At 41.0% G+C, this 20,814-nt stretch overlaps 1 protein-coding gene and 1 long non-coding RNA gene across 5 annotated transcripts in view; both read left to right on the top strand.

The window, feature by feature from the left end:
• The window catches only part of sema6ba (sema domain, transmembrane domain (TM), and cytoplasmic domain, (semaphorin) 6Ba), a 36,500-nt gene that overhangs the window by 4,907 nt on the left and 10,779 nt on the right, over positions 1 to 20,814 (top strand). For all 3 annotated transcript variants that reach the window (XM_054767784.1, XM_054767783.1, XM_054767782.1), the window contains 7 exons: positions 10,284 to 10,407; positions 11,131 to 11,242; positions 16,868 to 16,928; positions 17,013 to 17,075; positions 19,383 to 19,481; positions 19,563 to 19,653; positions 19,837 to 19,956. In XM_054767784.1, coding sequence (XP_054623759.1) covers positions 10,287 to 10,407; positions 11,131 to 11,242; positions 16,868 to 16,928; positions 17,013 to 17,075; positions 19,383 to 19,481; positions 19,563 to 19,653; positions 19,837 to 19,956 — 667 coding nt within the window. In that variant the 5' untranslated portion in view covers positions 10,284 to 10,286. The remainder of the gene's footprint in view (positions 1 to 10,283; positions 10,408 to 11,130; positions 11,243 to 16,867; positions 16,929 to 17,012; positions 17,076 to 19,382; positions 19,482 to 19,562; positions 19,654 to 19,836; positions 19,957 to 20,814) is intronic.
• LOC129177063 (uncharacterized) lies at positions 13,358 to 16,805 on the top strand. Of its 2 annotated transcripts, XR_008569567.1 has the most exons (5): positions 13,358 to 13,821; positions 13,924 to 14,074; positions 14,159 to 14,240; positions 14,489 to 14,531; positions 14,746 to 16,805. It is a non-coding gene; the product is annotated as an uncharacterized LOC129177063 (long non-coding RNA). The 2 variants fall into 2 exon arrangements; XR_008569566.1 differs by having other exon boundaries at positions 13,358 to 14,074.

The raw sequence follows: 20,814 nt of genomic DNA, 5'->3' as shown, positions 1-20,814 counted from the left end.
ATTCCAAAAAGGTTAGGTTAATTGGCGACTCTAAATTGTCCATAGGTGTGAATGTGGGTGTGAATGGTTGTTTGTCTATACAGTATGTGCCCTGCCATTGGCTGGCGACCAGTCCAGGGTGTACCCCGCCTGTCAGCCAAAGTCAGCTGGGATGGGCTCCAGCATACCCCCGCGACCCTAGTGAGGATAAGCGGCATAGAAAATGGTGGATGGATGGAAAACTGAAACACAGCCTCACTGTGTTTAGTCCTGACTCTGGGCACCCACAGGAGACCACTCCCTGAGTATCTCAGAGCTCGAGATGGTTTATGTGGCTCTAACATGTCAGAGATGTACTATGGTGCAAGACCAGGAAAAGACTTGTACACAAGCAGAGCTGTTTTAAAGTCTTTTCTCTGAGTGACAGGAAGCCAGTGCAGAGATCTGAGTACTGGACTAATATCGTCATATTTCCTGGTTCTAGTCAGGACTCGAGCAGCAGCATTCTGGATGCACTGCAGCTCTTTTACAGCTCGTTTAGAGAGCCTAGTGAGAAGGTCGTTACAGTAGTCCAGCCTGCTGGAGACAAAGGCATGGATTAGTTTCTCTAAATCTGGTTTAGACACAATTCCCTTTATTTTACTGCATGACTTATTCCAACATGGTTTGGTGGTCCTCAGAGACTGGACCTCAAGGACTTCATTCTTCACAATTTAGAGGGAAGAGGGCCTGGAGTCATGCTGGTATACTTTCCATGCTTGTCAGATACTCACAATCATCCAGAGACAGGTATTCAAAATAATCCCATGCAAAACATTCCCTGTGATGAGGCATGATGCCTTCAGGAGCCTTTCAAGGGGAATTCTTGCAGATGTTTCAAAATGAAAGGAGAATAATAATGGCTGCCATACAGCCTGAGGAGCTTTATATAGGAGGCTCTGTTGTCCACAATACTAAAGATACACATGATGGGTGGAACATGGTAATAGGCTGCACTAGCACCTTAATGGCCTTGAACTGTTGCACCATTCACCCATCCACACAATGCGATAACTAACCAGTGCATTTACACACTATTGATGCTTCGGGTGCAATTAAGGGTTCTGTTTTTTTTCTCCACGTCTCTGTACCACCTGAGCCATGCTTCCCTTTGCGGATTGAGTCATAGGATTAGTCAGATAAGCATGCCTTGCAGTTGTTTTCTATGTGGGACTCGCTCGCTTCACAGGGGCCATGCATCCTCTCTTTTATGACTTTCAGTCCTCATTGATTTCTCCCCTGAGGTGCAGACTGTTTTGATGCATCTATGTGAACGTTAAAATGACTTGGCTGTTGCCTTGTTTAATACTGTACATTTGCAGGTTGAGTCACATGTTTTTTTCCCTGCATGTTACACTAACATTCTATACATTATGAAGTTATAATTGAAAAAAAAACACTGACAAAATGAATACAATTAAGACATGTATTTATCTGTTTTAATATTTGATTACATTCATATAAAATGAGGTTTTCTAGGTAAATAAACTGATCATATCATTTTTTTGGTAAATCATTACATTGGTGTGTTTTTGAGTGTGAACCACCCTTCAAAAAAGTGATCTCTTTGCATGCAGCTGCTCCTCTTATTCATTATTCCTTTACGTGCACGGCAATTTGGTTGTGAGTGATCTCCCAGCTGCTGCATTTTAAAAAACACACACACAGGTTGTCTAATATGTCACCTTCTTCTCATTAACATCCCAAAATTTCAAAGTGCGCAAATGACAATCCATTTCATGCTTTTTTTCAATCTCCAGGCGCACACAAGTAAAACAAGCAATAACCAAGTAACCTTTTCTCAAATGCCACTGCGGAGGCACTTGACTTCTTACCTTCATGCACAAAATAAATGGAGTTATACGTTCTGCCTGGCTTAGTCTTGAAACTTGCCATTTTTTCAGCTTTTGTTTCCTCACAAATTCAGTGAGACTCGCAGCCAAAAAGCAGGCTTTAGCTATGGCAGCTTAGCTAGACGTTTGGACGATTTTTTAGCGGGAGATAAAGGAGCATTCGAGCCCTTTGTCTCCCAGCTATAGTCGAGGTGTATTTACAGTCTGACTGCAGCTATTGCCCATCCAGCCAATGCTTTGCTAAATGCAAACTTTTCTCTTTAAATTATGGTTTCCATAAGGCGGAACAGAGTGGAGCAAGACAGAGCATGATACTGTTCTACTCGAGCATGAATGTGTACCCATGCATCTTTTCTTGTGTCAGTCTACTGTATAAGCAATTTGGCTTTTCGATAACTGCTGTGCACCTATTGTGTCCAAAAAGAAACACTGTAAATATACCCCTGCTGGTGATCCCTGCACATAAAGAACAAGATGTCAGCGATATGAGCAACCTTACTCAGTGCATGGTGCACTAACATATACGGTAAAGCATCTAGTGACATAGAAACAGAAAGTTGTTGGACTGTATTCACAGAATTATATAATAAGGTATTTTAGCATGCACAGCACAAACTGAAATTATAGCCCTATTGTGTGATACATGATTGTATCTTCATTGTGGTTATACGTGGCTGGAGCGTACGTGCATGTGTTTGACTCTGTGCTCATCGTGTGTGTCTGAGTGTGTGTGTGCGCTGCATACTCATGTGCTCGTCTCCAGCTTCGAGCTGTGCAGTGAATGTATATGCGCTTACTGCAGTCAAACTCCAGTTAGCAACATTTGCCCTTGCTGCTGCGTGAATGGACGTGCACCATTATGTGGTGTGTGTGCGTGTGTGTGTGTGTGCGGATGTATGTGTTGTTTTCAGCACATTTAAAAGTCAACATGTTTGATTTTTGACAGCTATTCATTAGTGGCTGCTTTGTACCTCCATTTCTGAGCTGTACATTTATCACACTGTACGTCCATTACCGTATAAGCTGCTAACTCACTGCAGCCAGCGACTGCAGCGTGTCTGCTGCTCGCAGCAATTTGGCTTTAGTCAGAAAGGCCTGATTGGAGAAGAAGTCTGAGGGGAGATGGAGCTTTCGCTGGCTAGACTCCAGCTCTGTCCATCCCTGTTTTAATTACCTACGGCACCCACCCTTGGGAATATCTCCCTTCCTCCTCGTCTTACATCTTTTCTCCCTTCTCTCTCTCTCGCTCTCTCTCAGCTTCAATCTTTTCCCTTTTATCTCCCTTCTTTGCCTCTTTCATAGACCATCGCTAATTTGCGCCTCTTTCCCTCACTTTTCTTTATCATCCGCAGACAAAACAGGCAAGACCACAGCTGCACCAAAGGCCTACGCAGGGGCTAACCTTTGCATTACCATATAAATGACCCTGTATACTGAATAGTATTTTAGGATATTTAACAGCAAAAGACGGATTCTCTTCAGTGTGATTAGAGCTGCTCCTGGAAGACAGGCAGCCCCTTTAAGGAATATCGCCTTCAACTTGATAAGATAAAGACTTGACACAGTGTTCCCATTGCTGGAGAGAGTGCAACTGTCTGTTTGTCCGTCTGAATGTGTGCAGGCTTTCGATTGTATTAGTCAATGAGTACAAGTGATCTGATCTAGGAACAGAAATAAATATGCATGTGTTCCTCGCATCTCTCGCCAAACTATATGCTTTGACATAATATGGACACTGCTGGCATTGTGGCATGCCATACAGTCCAATGCCCCTAGCACACAAAGACCAGTATCATATCCAAATAGATAGAACTGTATCACCACAGGAGTACTAGCAAGTATGAAATTGACAAGGTGGTTTCATACAACCCGAAGCCACTTCATCAAGTACATTTGCACAGTCTAATGAGATCCGGTGCCATGGTTGTATGAGACAAATAGATATTGGAATAATTGATATTATTTTGTGTGTTTTGATTATTATTCTTATTGTTGTTATCTTATCTGCACATCTCATTAGATTGTGCAGATGGACCCATAAAGTGGCTGGTAAGTATAATTACATATAAGTATGTAATTATAATATCATAAGGCACATGCAACCGTTTTCCAAACATATTATATTACAAATTACAAAATATATTAATATTTATCGTATAAGTTAATAAAGTAAATTTTCCTGCCATTTTTTGTTTTTTAAAGTTGTTTTTTTAAAAATATATTATTAGATGGCCCGCCCACATCCTATCTATGTCACTAGCAATTGATGTTACCAGGATTATTTGCAATAAAGTTCATCTTGTCTGTAGCTGGATTGTGATCTTCTGTAGTTCCAGGGTAAGGAACACAATTAACTAAAAAAAAAAGACAGTTATAATACAAGAGCAGCCTCGTAATAGTCGTCTTGGCTTTGTGGTAAAGCAATGGGGCATTGATTTTGTTCTATAATAATCACCTGGACTTTTACCACTGTATTTTATGTATAGTATCTGCGGTCAGATAATATACAGTGCTTGGTCAGAAAGACATTCTGTATTCGCTTACATTTTCTGTCCATGAGTGTTCAGGAAAAGGCATTAATGAAGCTATATTGCTTGCAGGATGCAGTTCTGAAGTGTGAAGGTGACCCACTTCTCCCAGTTTAGCCCATGTCTGCATTTCTACCCTCAGGCCATCTTACTTTATTCAGGGATTTAACCTGCTTACTGTCCTCAAGAAGGAGGTGCGTTGAAAGTGAGAAAAAAAAGGGTGGAAAGTAGTTTGATCTTTAATTCGCTCATTTGTTTATCAGATCAAGCTGCCTAGGTCATTTTCATTTTGGCTTGAATAGCAACTGTGGTCTAGCAGTTTGACAAAAAAACAAAGATCTATAAAGAACCATAAATAGTGTAGAGCACAGGTGTCAAACTCAAGGCCCGGGGGCCAGATCTGGTCCGCCACATCATTTTATGTGGCCCACCAAAGCCTGGGAATGTGTGTCAATAATGCACCGCAGGCAGTCATTCTAAACTTTCATATTATCTGATCTTGCAACAAGATAGTCCAAGCATTTTTTGTTATTAAACATAAATACTTGAATATTGACAAGCACTTTGACTTCTCATTTCAAAGCAAGTTATCCATCCATCAAAATATCATCATCAAATGCATGGGAAATTGTGTAATAATATCAGGAGGCGATTATACATTTAGATTCATATATATTGACAGTTGTGACCCTCATTGAAAACAAGTCTGACACCCGTGTAGAGCTTCTGTATGTATGGCGTAGTTTCCATGTAGCATTGTGTGTGCTATTTTCATTTTATACTTTTGATACACTGATGTTGAATGAACTATAATGACTTGCCAATGTCTGGACAATGTGAAGCAAAAACCCCTCCTCCCCGTTCCCCTCTCTACTGTGAAAGTGGGGACCCCCACCTCCTCATGTCCGTATCCGTGCACATGAGCACCCAAATGCATTCGCATGTATAAGGTTTTGTGCACAGGCATGGATTGTCGTGTCGTGTGTGCACGAGAGTGAACCCAACATCTTTGCTTTTACATCTACTGCAACGAAGCCTATCTGCCTTGCTTTGCTACGGGTTGCTACGGTAACAAAGGCACCGAGTGAAGTGGCTGCAGCAGCTTAACAGAGGCACACAAGAGACAGTGAGAGGGAGAGGTTTTGCCTGTAGAGCTAATCATAACATCAGACCGAATGCAACAAAAGAACAAGACATTTTGGAGGCATGTGTACGTCAGCATCAGGGACAGAAACACAAATGGTCAGTATACACTTTATTGGGTACACCTGCACCATCCAATCCAGTACAGTTCTCTTTTAAATGACACTTGAGAGGTGTCTAATACTGTATATTTCTGAGGAAAAATACGAGGAACACCCTGTCATGGAATGCTGATGTAAATCACACCTAACTCAGATTTAAACTTCCAAGTTGAGTAGAGGGACTTTCCAGTGACCGTGAAACCAAAGATTTTATAGAACACTTTACCAAAGTGACCGCCACACAAATGCCCAATTCCAGTCATGCTAGGTGTCACCGGTCTTCAGAGTCCATTCATCATAGTGTGGTGATATGTATCAAGTACGATTTCAACTTGGCATCCTCCCAGTGACTTCATGGCTAACGTCCCACTTCTGGCATCAATTTTGCCAAGGACCTCTAAAGAATACCATGATTCTGGACTATATATTGCTCCGGAGTGAAGTCGTACCAAAAAATGCATGATGAAAAGAAATAAAATATATACGAGTCGCATTTGACTTTTTTTTTTTTTTTAGAAATTTTTAGAACTCACCAGGATAAATAGCTACATCACGTACACAACGTAGTAAAGGTATGGGGGTGGGCTCAGGTTCCATACAGATGCCATGTTCCATTTAATCCTGGGCTTCAAACTACCTACGGTCAAACCTGTATATAACGGCCACCTGTCTATTGTGGCCACCGCTATAGACAGATTTGACTGTACCTTACTGAACCACCCCTCCTCTGACGCCATTTGTTGCGAAAAGAGTTTTACCCAAAAACTGAATTTAAATCTGAGTCTATTTGTTTTACAGATCATTGACCATGACAACAAATTTTCAGACTCTCCGGCGCAATAGCCAGATAATTTAATCAAACAAACCACACGACCTCAACCTTCCAAAGGCGAACTTGTGTCCTACACAGTTGTCATATTCCAATTAACCTGTTCCTCACTCATCTTCAAAGTCTATTTCAGAGGGGTCACCTGTCACAAAAGTCTTGCAGACTGGTCACATCATGGCTTCATCCCACTTCTAACATCATTTGTTACAAAGCTCTGATGAGTTGTACTCTCAAATCTGGTTCTATTAGGTTGAAAAACCTCCACACTGACCACAAAATCGACACGGTAGCAAAATCACGTAGACAACCATGGCAATAAGCTCTGTCTCACTATCTCTACTTTCAGGTTCATGTCGTACACAGGCTGTGGGTCTGTCTCAAACTGGCCCCACAGTTAACCATCCAACTACTGACACCATTTGTCTGTCTGTGCAGTTCCAGTGATCCAAGTTGTCACCAGTCATCCAAGTTGTTAGACTCTGGAGATAAGTCTATGTTAGAGTGGTTACCATTGAAATCTGGCGCCGTCCCAATGGGTTCATGACAAACTATCATCTTTTTTGTCACAGATCTCTAGTGTGAGTAGTGCCCTAGAACTAACAACTACACTCTGAGAAGGTGTACGGAACTGTAGTGTGTATGATTAGTATGATGCATTGCAAGTATAATGTTAAAATAGTATACCACAATCTCAATCAAAACTGAGCATTGTAATCTTTGTTCAGGCAGTTTTTGAAACAGCTGTTATGATGGATATTGTTATGTTCTGCAGGTGAGCCAGATAAAGTGTTGAGTGCATATGAAACGCTACTGTAGTCTGGTCCTGGCATCTCATGCAATGTAACAGCAGAAACTGCAGCATCCCTTTGGCCAACTGTGGGTTTGTATCCAAAGAAGTATTGCTGAGGCCTCTCAAATTTATGTGTCGTCATGGCCAGTAAATGCTGCCCACCACAGGAAGGGACGGTGCACTCGTCTCTCTGTTTTGCAGGATAAAAGTGTATTGATCCTGTTCAGCAGTCTTATGCAAATATGAGCACTACCACTTTTGTGATGGTATTGCAGGTAAATATGATATCTTTCACTTTGTTGACACATTAAATTACACGTGATGGGCATTTAGGAATTCCCAGTATGGTGCTCAGATCCATTACGATGATAAACAATCGTAGGCTAGACTTAATGAAATGGAGCTTGGTGATCTTAGCTGATGATAACCAAGCATGTGCAGGCCAGATAAGGTGAAACAGGTGACCATGCACCTTCCGACAACGTGCTGATTGGTTAATGATGCGAGTGTTAACGGGTGATTTGTTAATAGTTGATGAGGCTAGATTACACCACCAGGCTGTATGCGTCCCATGATAGCCGTGTCAGTGTCACGCCATTTAACTCATTCACACCGACATGATCTGACAGATACTGCAGAACACACGTACTTCCTTCTAATTGCTCGGCTGCCTTCCTGTAATTTTATGATACAGGTTTTACGATCCTCGCTTTGACACAGCAGGTTTGTTAAATGCTTTTTTCAACTTTTCATTAGAACATCTCTGCCTTTTAACATTCGGCTGAAAAAAAAGTTAAAACACCAAGTATTTGAAGATTGATTTAGAAGCTTTGTCCAGGCGCTGGCCAACAAATCCTACTCTGGTACAGTATGTCGGCCTTGGCACAGATCTAATGGTTTATCTTACAGATCAATAATCTTAATCAATATACACTGTGATGAGGAGGTTTTATCAGTGAGAGCCTGGAGGGTTTGGTGGGTCGTCTGTGCATCTTGCTGCAAGAAAACTATGTAATGTGGTAAGAAGGAGGCGGGAGTGGAAGAGGAGGGATACCCAAATGTAATGTGACAGCGCTTCTCCATAACCATATGATACCTAATCTCAGTGGAACACACGCTTCATTTGACTCCTTTTTAATTTCACCCGCCCGTCCTTTCAATCCATTCAAGGCAACGGAATTTCATTTTCATCTTAAGCATCAAATTTGGATCCCGTCCATGAAACGGCCATAATGAAATGACAGTGACAGACCCACGAATTCTAATGGAGAGTAAACGACCCTGCGCCTCCCCTCAGACTTTCCCCGTTGTATCTGACCAGGAGGAGGCTTAGAGGTGTCAAACTGGCAATCTTACGGCTGGAATTGCCCCCCTCCCCCGGTGAAACACATGGAAACTGGAACTGATGATTCTATAGTTCTGTGTGCGCGTGTTCTATGTATGCTTTGGTTGTGAAAGATTTCATGAAAAGCCTTTTACCGTAACTGCAATTGTTGTTGCTGCTGTTGTCCTTGTCTCTATCTTTTTTTTTTTTGTCCCCCTCTTATCCTCGCACTCCCCTACCCCGTTTTCTTTTTTCTTCTTCTCTGTCCCCTCCTGCTCCGGTCCGGTAGCTCCAAATTTGCTTAATAACAAGCATCAAAGTCAAATAAATCCTGTATAACAGGGGAATTGTATATCACACTTCTCCCTGGCAGAGTAAATCTGTTGAGCACTTGAGGGCATTTAGATTTACAATTCTATCTGCTTTAAAGGCTGGACAGGACAGGGGTGGAAAAAAGAAAAAAAAGAAAAATGAAAACAAGAAAGAAATGATTTAGGAGCTAGTATTTTCAAAGGTCCATGTTAATCATTGATCCTCGGAATAATTGTCTCTTTTCTATCTGGTATGGCGCCCATGACTGCATGTATAATGTTTTGAATTGCACTGCTGTTTAAAAAATAGTTTTGATGTGTTGATACTCCATTCAAGCGGAATTCTGACATTTCCAACAACTGACTTGGAAAATGCAAATCAGAGTCCCTATTTGGGGTGAATTTTGGGTCAATTGATGGACCTTGACTTACCAAAATAGCAATCTGACGTCACACAGTATTCACAGAGACCCATTAAAAGGTTACACTAGATATTACTCTTTAACACAACTTGCTGTGCACGGAAATTGCTACTTAGATATAATTCAAATTCATCTCTGCATGAAGTTTTTAAAATGTACCAAACAAAGCAAATGACTTACTAGCTTTTGGTTTACATTTAACTAAAACTCTTTGAGGTCAGACCTTGAAAAATGGAGCTCGACACACTATATGGAGAAAAGTATGCAGGCATCTCTAGAACCCTTTGTTCCCTCTGAATCTGGGCCTTGAATGCAAAAAGCAAGGTCCATATAGGCATGCTTGGATGAGTTTGGTGTGGAAGACCTTGAAAGCCCTGACCCCAAACCCATCAAACAACTATGGAATGATTGTGAGCCCAGAAGGCCCTCTTTTAGGTCCAATATCAGTGACCTCTGAGCTGCTAGCATACTTGTAGTCCTCCCATTTGTTTGTGTGTAACTTTAAACACTGCACTTTTGGCTTTCGGCCTCTAGCCATCTTGCCCCTCATCATCTTTTCACTTGCCTCCATTCCAGCTCATAAAGGAGAAGTCCTCCACTTTTGTTGCCTCCATATGTCCGAGTAGAAAAACAATCAGCAAAAAGAACATTCCCACCCAGAGTGGCTTTGTAGTCCTGTGACTGTTTTGTCTGTCAGTGTGTTTTATGGCTCTGAGAATCCTCTTCTATTTAACTGTTCTGACAGTGGAGTGGCATTTGTGACAATGGTGCTCCATTACATCAGGAAGCAACAATAGCTTCCTAATGCTGCCAGGTTGGTGGCAGCAATCACCCCACTGCACTTCTGACCCTGTGACCACACACACACACACACACACACCAACGGGCCTATACTATCAGGGTATGCCTGGAAATGTGCACAAAATTATGTATTTTTACTTCTTTTCTCTGCCTCTGTTAACAGTGCATGTATTCTGCTGCCATGGCAACCGTGGGTCCTCTCCTCACGTTTCTTCTCCTGCTGCTTCATCTGGCTGATGGCTCATTCCCAGAGGAGCCCAGTCCACTCAGCTACGTCCCTATGGAGGGTATGTGTCCTTGTGTATGTGTGTGCGTGTGTGTGTGTGTGTCGTATTGATAAATGGCTCCATGATAAATGTGGAAATGGGGGGTCAAAGATCACAGCCTTGGTGTGGGGCTGCATTAGAAGTCCACCCCGGCATATACTGTGGGTATATATAGATGCATAAAGCTTGTCTTCATGGTGCATAAGCATGAGCCATTTGTACTGGAATGTGGTGATACGGATGGCAAGATAGGTTAGAAAGGAAAAAAGGAGGAGCCCTTTAGAAATGAATCACTACGTCCTATCCTGCTGCCTTGCAGTCAAGGACAATGAGAGATTTTCCCAATCTGTCTCCTGGTGATGAGAGCTCCCCATGGAGGCGGCTGTCCTCCTCTTTGAAACTTTGTATCAGTCTCATTCAGTCACTACATCTCTCCACTTCATCTGTACTCTTTCATTATGGGGAGGAAAGCACTGATTTGTTCTGACGACAGTAATGATCACAAACAGTTCCTCTCATTAGAGCTGCCTGTGAAAACACCGAGAGGATTTAACAGTATTTCTGTGATGTATGGCTAGCCGCAGTTCACTATCTGCTCATACACAAAAGCATCATAACATCAATTAAGGTTATAGTATAGTAAGCATTAAGAAAGCTGTTTGAAAATTGCCTCTTATATAGAGCAAATAGAGAGGGGAAAATGACTGTCCTCTGTAGTTTGACACTTCCATTTTGCTTTGTCAGTGGTGAGGAGGTATCCGGTGTTCCTGGGCAGAGCTCATCGTTCAGCGCAGAGACAAGAGCTGCACATCCAGACGGTCCTCCAAGTCAACCGCACTCTCTACATAGGAGCCAGGTAACCAACAGCAACCACCTCCAACAGTGTGTGACTGATGTGCTCACATTCTTATCTTTCATTTGATGTCTTCCATCTGCTATCGCTGTAAGATATTTCCACTCTGCTGTACACTGAAAAAAATGTGCTTTCATAGGCATTATAAGATCATATTTACTCATTGTTACCAAATTACAGACATTTCCAATCTTTATTCATAAAAACGAATAAAATCACCGTGAGTCTTTCTAGTATGAGATTAATTTGATTGAAACGCATAAAACCAATGACATTGGGTTTTCTAAAGGTTAGTACAGTCGGTGGCAGCATTCACCAAGAGCATTGTCTTTTTGTACAAAAGTAAAACCAAAAAGAAGAGGCTGCGGGCGAAACTTTTCAGCACAAGGCATTGATGCAGTGAATCGCTCCACCATTCTCCTCGAGTTTGGTAAGTATTTTATTTTTCACAGTGTTCAACAATGAATGATGGTATTTTAAATAAGGTGAGCTTTCTTAGCTGCGTTGTAATTTTAATTGACCGCCATTTCTATTTCCATGTTTACTGAATCTGAGCTAATATAAGTAAACTCCTGTCTGTAGCAATTTCCGTTTTGTTTTCACAGCTAAATTTGTCATTCATCATTAATGACAATACAGAACGTAAGTGCTTGCTGTTTAATATAATCTTCCGGGATGAGCGTCGTGTCCATGATTTGCTGCAGAACAGTTAGTGGTGCCACTCATGTCTGTCTAAAGCACAAAAATGTAGATAATTAGTGACTTGCAGGAGGTTTTCGCAGGCTGCACAGATTTCTGCCTAAATACATCGAATATTCTTGCTGTATTGAATTTATATTAATATTATTCACAAAACATGAAAATAATTGCAGCACATCCGGTGTACTTTTCTAAGCAAGAGCTCAGGCGGGATAAAATTGTTTTGAAATTACTTTGTTTTCACGTAATACTTTTCCAAGTGGAAGAGTTTAAGCACCTCGGGGTCTTGTTCACGAGTGAGGGAAGGATGGAACGCAAGATCGACGGGCGGATTGGTGCGGCGTCTGCAGTGATGCGGACTCTGCATCGGCCCGTTGTGGAGAAGAGGAAGCTGAGCCGAAAGGCAAAGCTCTCAATTTATCCGTCAATCTATGTTCCTACCTTCATCTATGGTCATGAACTTTGGGTAGTGACCGAAAGAACAAGATCACGTTTACAAGCGGCCAAAATGAGTTTTCTGCAAAGGGTGGCTGGGCTCTCTCTTAGAGATAAGGTGAGAAGTGCTGTCATCCGGGAAAAACGCGGAGTAGAACCGCTGTTTCGCCGCATTGAGAGGAGCCAGATGATGTGGCTCGGGCATCTGGTCAGGATGCACCCTGGATGCCTCCCTGGGAAGGTGTTCAGGGCACGTCCGACCGGTAGGAAGCCTTGGGGAAGACCCAGGACACATTGGAGAGACTATGTCTCTCAACTGGCCTGGGAACACCACTGGGAGGAGCTGGACGAAGTAGCCGGGGAGAGGGAAGTCTGGGCTTCCCTGCTTAGGCTGGATAAGTGGATAAGTGGAGGAAGATGGATGGACTTTTATTTTGAAGTTGTGTCCAGGGATATTGTTGGGTAAGTAAGGCCACAAACAGAGAACTTATTCAAATCCTCCACCGGGCGTTCATTGAATAAACGTTGACCATATGTACATTGGCTGCAGGTGAGCAGTGTGTGCTTTATGCTCGTTTTAGCTCTTTCCTTCCTCTGCATTCAGCTGTCAGCTCCTATCTCTGTGTCTGTGTACGTATTTAGCACACCTTTATGAATGTAAACAAGATCTCATGGTTAGGCAATCAGCCTGTTCAGTAAAAGGTGAGTGTAACGGATGCCAGCCTGTGAGGCTGTGCGAGTGTACGTTGGTAAACCTCACTCCCTCTCTGTCTTAAGAGCTGCGCTGAACACGCGGTCGACAGTCCGGACTTTTGGCCGTGTGGTCAGCGCTCTCGTCTCCAATTGCGAAGTGTGTTCGAGCCCCGGTGCTGGCAGTGTGAAACAGGGCAGTTTACATTGGTGCCGTGACCCAGATGGGAGTGAGGTTTGAGGGGGGGGGGGGGGGGGGGGGGGCCATCTGAAGAAGTAAGTACAATGACTAGAACCCAAAGCATTGTTACGTGCAGTCAGGTAGAGAGCCCAATATGCAGAGCCAGACACAATCCAGGTCAAAAAATAATATCTTTAATTTAGTAGAGCAAGAACCAAGTAACAAAGGAATAGCAAAAACTTCTGAGTCCAAACAGCGGTAGAACGGTGCAACTAAGGTAGTAAAACAAAGAGGCACCGTGGAAAAAGGCAACAACTCACTGATGAGCAGACGGCGTCACAGGAGGCAAGGAGCACATGGAACAGACTAAGAAATATCACAGCAATCTTAAGGCCAAGAGCACAGGTGCAAACAAACTGGTGTTTCGCGGGCAGCATGCAAACCAGTAGTAACAACGTCCTCCTCCTGCAGCCATGTGGCTTAAGAGCCCTTGATGACCAAGTGGCTACAGGTGTGCCTCGTGGCGCCGCCCACTCAGGGAGTGAAGGGATCTACAAAGAAACACACAGGTCAAAAGGTGACAACACCAAAATGAAACAAACCTAACAAGCATCTTGTTATCAACTACCATTGCACTTAAATTTTCCACAAACCTGTGATGTCCTGTTTGCTATGGCAGGTTGTTCAACAGTGCAGAGTTCATGTGGATAACTGTAATTCCTCTCGAATCACGGTTGGACAAGTACACGGACAACCTGATGAAGGTATTCCTCATCAAGGGGGGAGTTGCAGGAAAGAAGATCCTTCAAATAATGTCACTGATAACTAAGGTGAGTACTCTGGAAGTCTTTCAGTTAAAAGATAGACGTGTCACTTACACTCAATACTTAAACTAAATCTGTTTTCCACTGCAGACAGATGACATACACATCAAGCGAGAATGCGTCTTGAAATACCTGTGTGTCTACCTGAATGAGGACACCAAGCCACTCATCAGTGAGTAGATGGATTTAGATTTATTCATTTGAGAAAAATGATCCGCTGTCTTTTGAAATGAATGTGGTAATTATCTTGGAAATACTGAGAAAATAATTGTGAAAAAACAATTCAGCCCATTTCTTCTAAATGAATGACATAGTGCTATGTACAGTATGGCTTCAACGTCGGATGGATCCAGCAGTGTCTTCTTGCTCTGTTCACTGCATGCTGATGCTTCAGTTTTGAGTCCTTGTTGTTCTTTGCAGGCGTGGGTGAGGGACAATAAACTACCGGCTGTGTAGTGAGCAAGTGAGTGGTCAAAATGAGGGATTCATCTCATTCATTCTGAACTTTATTTTTTTCAAATTGATACAATATTTTTCTTTATTACGATAACTATATATGATTGATAACATGCCAAGAATATAATAATCCTAAAGTCTTTTGACTGCGGCATCTTGATTCTTAAACTTACCAAACACTGTTTAACTTGTTTTTTTTTCTGTGCTGGTCTCCCTTACAGTATCAACATATACGACATGGAGAGGGAATTTCCTCTGACCACCATGGGGGTCTACGTGGTTATGAAAAAAAATACAGAGCCCGAAGAAGATGCAGAGGATGTGGAGCGTTCATTGAAGGCGGATGTCCTTGTTGGCATACCAAGTATGACTTGTGGATGTACCATGCAGTTTGGATTGGTCTATGCACTCAATTTGAGCTACCTCCAAGCGTGGAAAGGTGCATTTAAAGTGTTCCATAAGATACTGATGAACCTAGATGGTAAGAAGTGTTCACCAAAAGTTCAGTCATTGGAAACCAAGATGCTGCAGTGATATACTGTATATGGTGCAGTCATGCCTCACCAGTGGATTCTTTTTGACTCTTCGTTCTATACTTGAATTGTGGACTTCTGATGGAAAAAAAAATCTCAGACACGGTTGCATTGTTATTGCTGCACTTAAAAGTATAGTCCTCCCTTGTTTATAGCGGTTAATTGACTCCAGACCTGACAGGGATAAATGATTTTCCACGATATAGGATTCAGTGTTAATAAATGGAATATGTTTGTAGTTGGAGCATAGAAAACCTGTTTCTGACTTTCTAAATACGGGTTTTCACGTTATTAGAGCCGTGTAGACATGAAATAACACATGAAATACACTCCTATTGTTCATTGTTTACACCACATAGCGCTACTCTTACTAGCGAGCTAACCAGTTAGCCTCAAATTTATTTCTTGTAACCTTAAGAAGCCAAAAACTTAGCACTTCACACGGAATAGGGGAAGAACTTTTTTTCACTCTATTACGTCGGACACTTCTGAGCTCTGGCCTGGCATGGCCACTGGAACAGGTGGAGGAGGTGGTCAAGAGGAGGATGACAGCCAAGCTGTTCTCCATGATGGACAAAGACTCCCACCCACTCCAACACACACTCACTGCACTCAGGAGCTCCATTAGTGACAGGATGATGCATCCAAAGTGTGTGAAGTAGAGGTATCGCAGGTCTTTCCTTCCTGCAGCTGTCAGACTCGATAAGAAAAACTGATCCAAAAATCCTGCACAATAACCGTGCAATAAACCATGCAATATCCATGCAATGAACCGTGCAATAAACCTGTGGCTTGATCAACATGTACACAGCTGTACATATAATAGTGCATATAACTTCTTTGCTTGTATTTGTACGACCTTGATTTTGCACTCTCTATGCTCTTGTGTGCTCTTGTACTTTTCTCTTGTGTGCTTTTGTACTTATGCTATGATGTGCTCTTGTACTTTTGCTGCTGTAAACCTGGAATTTACCCTTGTGGGACTAATAAAGACATATCTCATCTTATCATATGCCATGGCTGACTTCATGACTTCATGCAGTATTATAAGGTAATGTAATTTAAGCTAATGTCTCAATGTTTTGTGTCATCACTGCCGCCTAGGGACCAGAATACTATATATGACTTGTATTTCAATAGGTTTTGACTAATAATAGAACATAGTCTACTACAAAACAGCAATCATTCATTAATTTCTGAAAACCCACGATGTAGCCAGGGAGCGATAATCGAAACGCCATATTGCAAGGGATGACTATAAACCTGGGTTTCCCTTGGACATCGTTTGACTTAACATACCAAAGGGTGCATTTATGATGCCCATGCTTTTTGTGTTAAGTGTGCAACACAAATTCTTTTGTGTGGATAATGACATTACTCTCTGTGAAGCACCTCTCAGCATATTTTCAGGGCACTGAGTTTTTTACTAAATTGTCTTGGCTATGGACAGAGTTAAATTTTTTGTCTTTTAGTCATACATTGTTAACGTTTTGAAACTCCAGGGTCTTCTTTAAAAAAAAAAAAACTTGTTAAGTTTATTGTAGCAAAAGAGTCATTTATTGGGTAATTTTAGAAGTGTTTCGAGACTGTTAACACTAAACTTTTGTCATTTTCTTTAAACTGTTTGTTCTGTCTGTCTTTACTGTTCTTTGGTATCACCATATCTACGTAACTTATTGTGTGGAGGTATACTCCAGTATATATATATATATATATATACAGTATATATATATATACACACAGTATATACATATACATATACATACATATATTTTTTAAAATAATACATGTATTTTTTGCTTGATTGCAGAGATGATTTATACAGAGTGGAGCTGGACAACATGGCAGGTGATGAGATGTTCTACAGCAAGGTAACGCTCGCAAAACATCCAGCATTTAATTTTAATAATCATGATGACTTGACGATTCCTCACTGTTGTTTGTGTTTTTGGCAGAAACGGACATGGGAATCCAACAAAAATGACATTCGAGTGTGCCGAATGAAGGGCAAACACGAGGTATGGTGGTCGCGCCAACTGATACGACACATATGAATGCCATCTGCATGGACAAACACAACAGCTGTTGCCTTCTTTATTTTGCATGTGGATTCATGTTACTAAACAACTATCACTTCACTTAATTCAATTAATCAAATGTTACCTGAACCGAAAAAACAGCCAATAGGCCTGAAAGATATTTATGCCAACGCCTCTGGTAGCTTGGCTGATGGGTTGTGTATAGTAAACTATAAACATCGTCACATTAAAAGTTTGCCTCCAACATAAAAACCCAATCAAGTAAACAGTTTAAGCGAAAGCAGAGAGAAAGAGACAGACGTAGCTTCGGTGGGAAGCATTTGAAATGAGTGAGGCAGTCTGCTGAGTCTGTTTTCCTGGATGGACAAATTGATCAAATACATAGGAAGAGTACGGGATGGAAGATTTTTCCTAGAGAAGAATCTCTATTGATTTTGAAACCAATATTTGATCCAAGATGCTCGAGGCAGCTTTTGTCAGGAGTCGTGTTGGTATTTTTTCCTTTTGAGTGATAGCGTCTGCAGCAGTTTTCTAAAAAAAAAAAAAAATGATTGAGAGTGGAGATATAAATGATTGTTTTTGTGTAGATACATGCTGAGGAAAGAAGAGGAAATAAAGCTCAGGATAGATGAGAGTGTGTCACTCATAATATATTGGAAGAGCTGCGCTGTATTTGGATGTACTTTATGCACAGAAACAGTCAAAACAAGCACAGCAGCAAGCACAAGATGATTCAATGATTTAGTATTGCTTAGGCCTCTCCACTGGCTTGTTACAGTTATTAGATAAATAGTACACAGCTATTATGATACACTTTGATAATACAGTATGTATACACATATTACAGTCAAAGAAAAAATATTAGACCACCCTTGTTTCTTCAGTTTCTTGTTTCTTTTAATGCCTGATACAACTAAAGGTACCTTTGTTTGGACAAGAATAACAGTGATGACAAAAATAGCTCAAAAGAGTTACATTTTTTGGCAGTACAATGCTAGAGCTATTCATGTAGGAACTTAAATGATTTTGGTTATCATCAAGAAACGTTGCTAGATATCAACTCTTAAATTAAACTCTTATGAGCTGTATTTGTTATCATCATTATATTTATCCAAACAAATGTACCTTTAGTTGTACCAGGCATTAAAATAGGTCAAGAAACTGAAGAAACAAGGGTGGTCTATTTTCCATGACTGTATGTACTTATGAAGGGGTTGTTTTGCATTCCATGGCACTTTTTGTGACGCTTTCCAATGTGCTGCATGGCCATGAAACAAATAAGCGATTAAAAAATAAAAGCACATTTAATTGATTACATTAAAATATAATTAAATAATTTGGAATTGAAATAAATAATGGCATTAAATAAAAACAAACATAATTCAATAATTTAAAAGGCTATGAAATACAGTATATAAATCCACCATTAACTCAATTATTTGGAAAATCTTTTCAAAAATGTTATTTAAGATTGTATTTTAAAATTGAATTAACTAATGGGCAATTTAATGCATTATTTCACATAGAATGAATTATTGCTATTTTTATTCTCTACTTATTTGGATTTATATTTATTTAATTTTGGCCCCAAAATCCCTCCCTATGTACTAATAACGGGATTCTGGAGTTACAAAGATAATACTGCTGAGTTTCGATCATTTTATTGTGTATTTATTTTGTGATTACTTATTTACATACATCATATACTGAGAGGTGTTTCCTTATGTTGATACTAGAAGTCTGAGAAACTAAGGCGTACTTTTTCTTTGGTGTATTTTTTTTTTTATTCGTTTTTGTGTGGTTTACATGGCGTATATAGACATTGACAGATGGCGCGAGCCGTTCCAACTTTGGAACGATAGACACTGACATTATTAATCTCCCTTCATCCTTACAGTTTAGCTCAGGTGGTCTCGTGGTTGTCGCTCATCTTGAAGGCTGCGGGTTCAATCCCCACTTATAGATGCTTTCTGAGCCATCTTAGTCTGCAAGTGTCTACATGTTCAATCTTTAATTTTTCTCCACTGCTCCTACAAGTCCTTTAATAGTGTTGTAAAAATCACAGAGGTTAGACGTGTCAAATTTCATCTTCCCTGGTCGCATCATTAATTTCGACTCCATCACCACGCTCCACTTTAAAGACGGCAAGAGTGTAGTTGAGAGTGTTATTTCCTCTCACCTCCTCTCTACCATCTGTCTTCTTGCTTTCATAGGTTGGAAGTCATCCTCTTAGCTTGTGATGGTTTTCTGTTTATTATTGCATTGTGTTTCCTGTGTTTTCAACAGGGAGAATGTCGTAATTTCGTCAAGGTTCTGCTCCAGCAGCACGGAGGCCTGTTTGTGTGCGGAACAAACGCCTTCAACCCGCTGTGTGCAAACTATACTGTTAGTAGCCATTGATCTGTCAGCTGGTCATTCTGTGTTATCTGCTTGTTCCTGAGACGTGTTCATGTCCTCCTGTTGCAGAGGGATACTCTCGAAATGGTGGGAGAGACTGTCAGTGGGATGGCACGCTGCCCGTATGATCCACGGCATGCCAATGTGGCTTTATTTGCAGGTAGTATTGTGAATTTCCTCAATTTCTATAGCACACAAGCTGCCAACATAACGTTTACATGATTTATAGTCACACATCTTGCTGAATTGCTTGTTTGGTTTTAATCTTCCTGACCTTGTGCTATCTCTCCATCACCTACCTTTCCGCTTCGTCTTCTTAATCTCTCCCTGCTCATGCTCTCAGATGGAAGTCTTTTCACTGGCACCGTGACAGACTTTCTGGCAATCGATGCCGTGATCTATCGCAGCCTCGGCGACAGCCCCGCCCTCCGCACGGTCAAACACGACTCCAAATGGTTCAGAGGTACAGAACCTTTTCGGGAGACAAACACATAACAAATGTCACCAGACGTCAGACCCCAAATGTCAAGAGAGAAAGCAAATGTAAACTATCTTTTGAAAGGGGGCTCATATGCTGTCATTGCTTTGGTGTAAAGTGAAAAGAAGTTGAATAAAACAGGAATAGACGAGACATGATGTATAATAGAATACAATACCGTGCTATATCTTTACTGCAATTGTACTGTGTACCGTGAAATTGAGTACAGTCCACCACAGTGCAAAGGTCAACAAACTATATTTCATACCAAGGTATTCAAAAAACTGTAATAAAGGCTGTATAAAGGTACATTACACAAAATATAAACGGTGAAGGGAAACTCAAAATGCTGATCCTCCAAAAATAGTTCTGTATTTTTTTTCCATCTACTGTATTCAACTATTTTCTATGCTGCTTATCATTTGCAGTATTTTCTTACCACTCACACTATCAATATTGATTTATTATTGAACAAAATAATAAAAACAGTGTTTTAAACCTTCAAGTACAGTGGTGTGAAAAAATATTTGCCCCCTTTTGCATGTTTATCACACTTGAATGTTTCAGATCATCAAACAAATTTCTATATTTTTACAGTATATAATATTAGACAATGACAACAGCTGAACACAAAATGCATTTTTTAAATGAAACTTTGTACTATTAAGGGAGCAAAAAAAATCCAAACCTACATGGCCCTGTGTGAAAAAGTGATTGCCCCCTAAACCTAATAACTGGGTGGGCCACACTCAGCAGCAACCAAGCGCTTGCGATAACTTGCAATGAGTCTCTTACAGCGCTGTGGAGGAATTTTGGGCCACTCATCTTTGCAGAATTGTTGTA

The sequence above is a fragment of the Dunckerocampus dactyliophorus genome, chromosome 2 (genome assembly GCF_027744805.1).
Source record: "Dunckerocampus dactyliophorus isolate RoL2022-P2 chromosome 2, RoL_Ddac_1.1, whole genome shotgun sequence".
NCBI lineage: Eukaryota > Metazoa > Chordata > Actinopteri > Syngnathiformes > Syngnathidae > Dunckerocampus > Dunckerocampus dactyliophorus.
The sequence above is the reverse complement of the archived record's forward strand: the minus strand, read 5'-3'. Positions and strand labels throughout refer to the sequence as shown.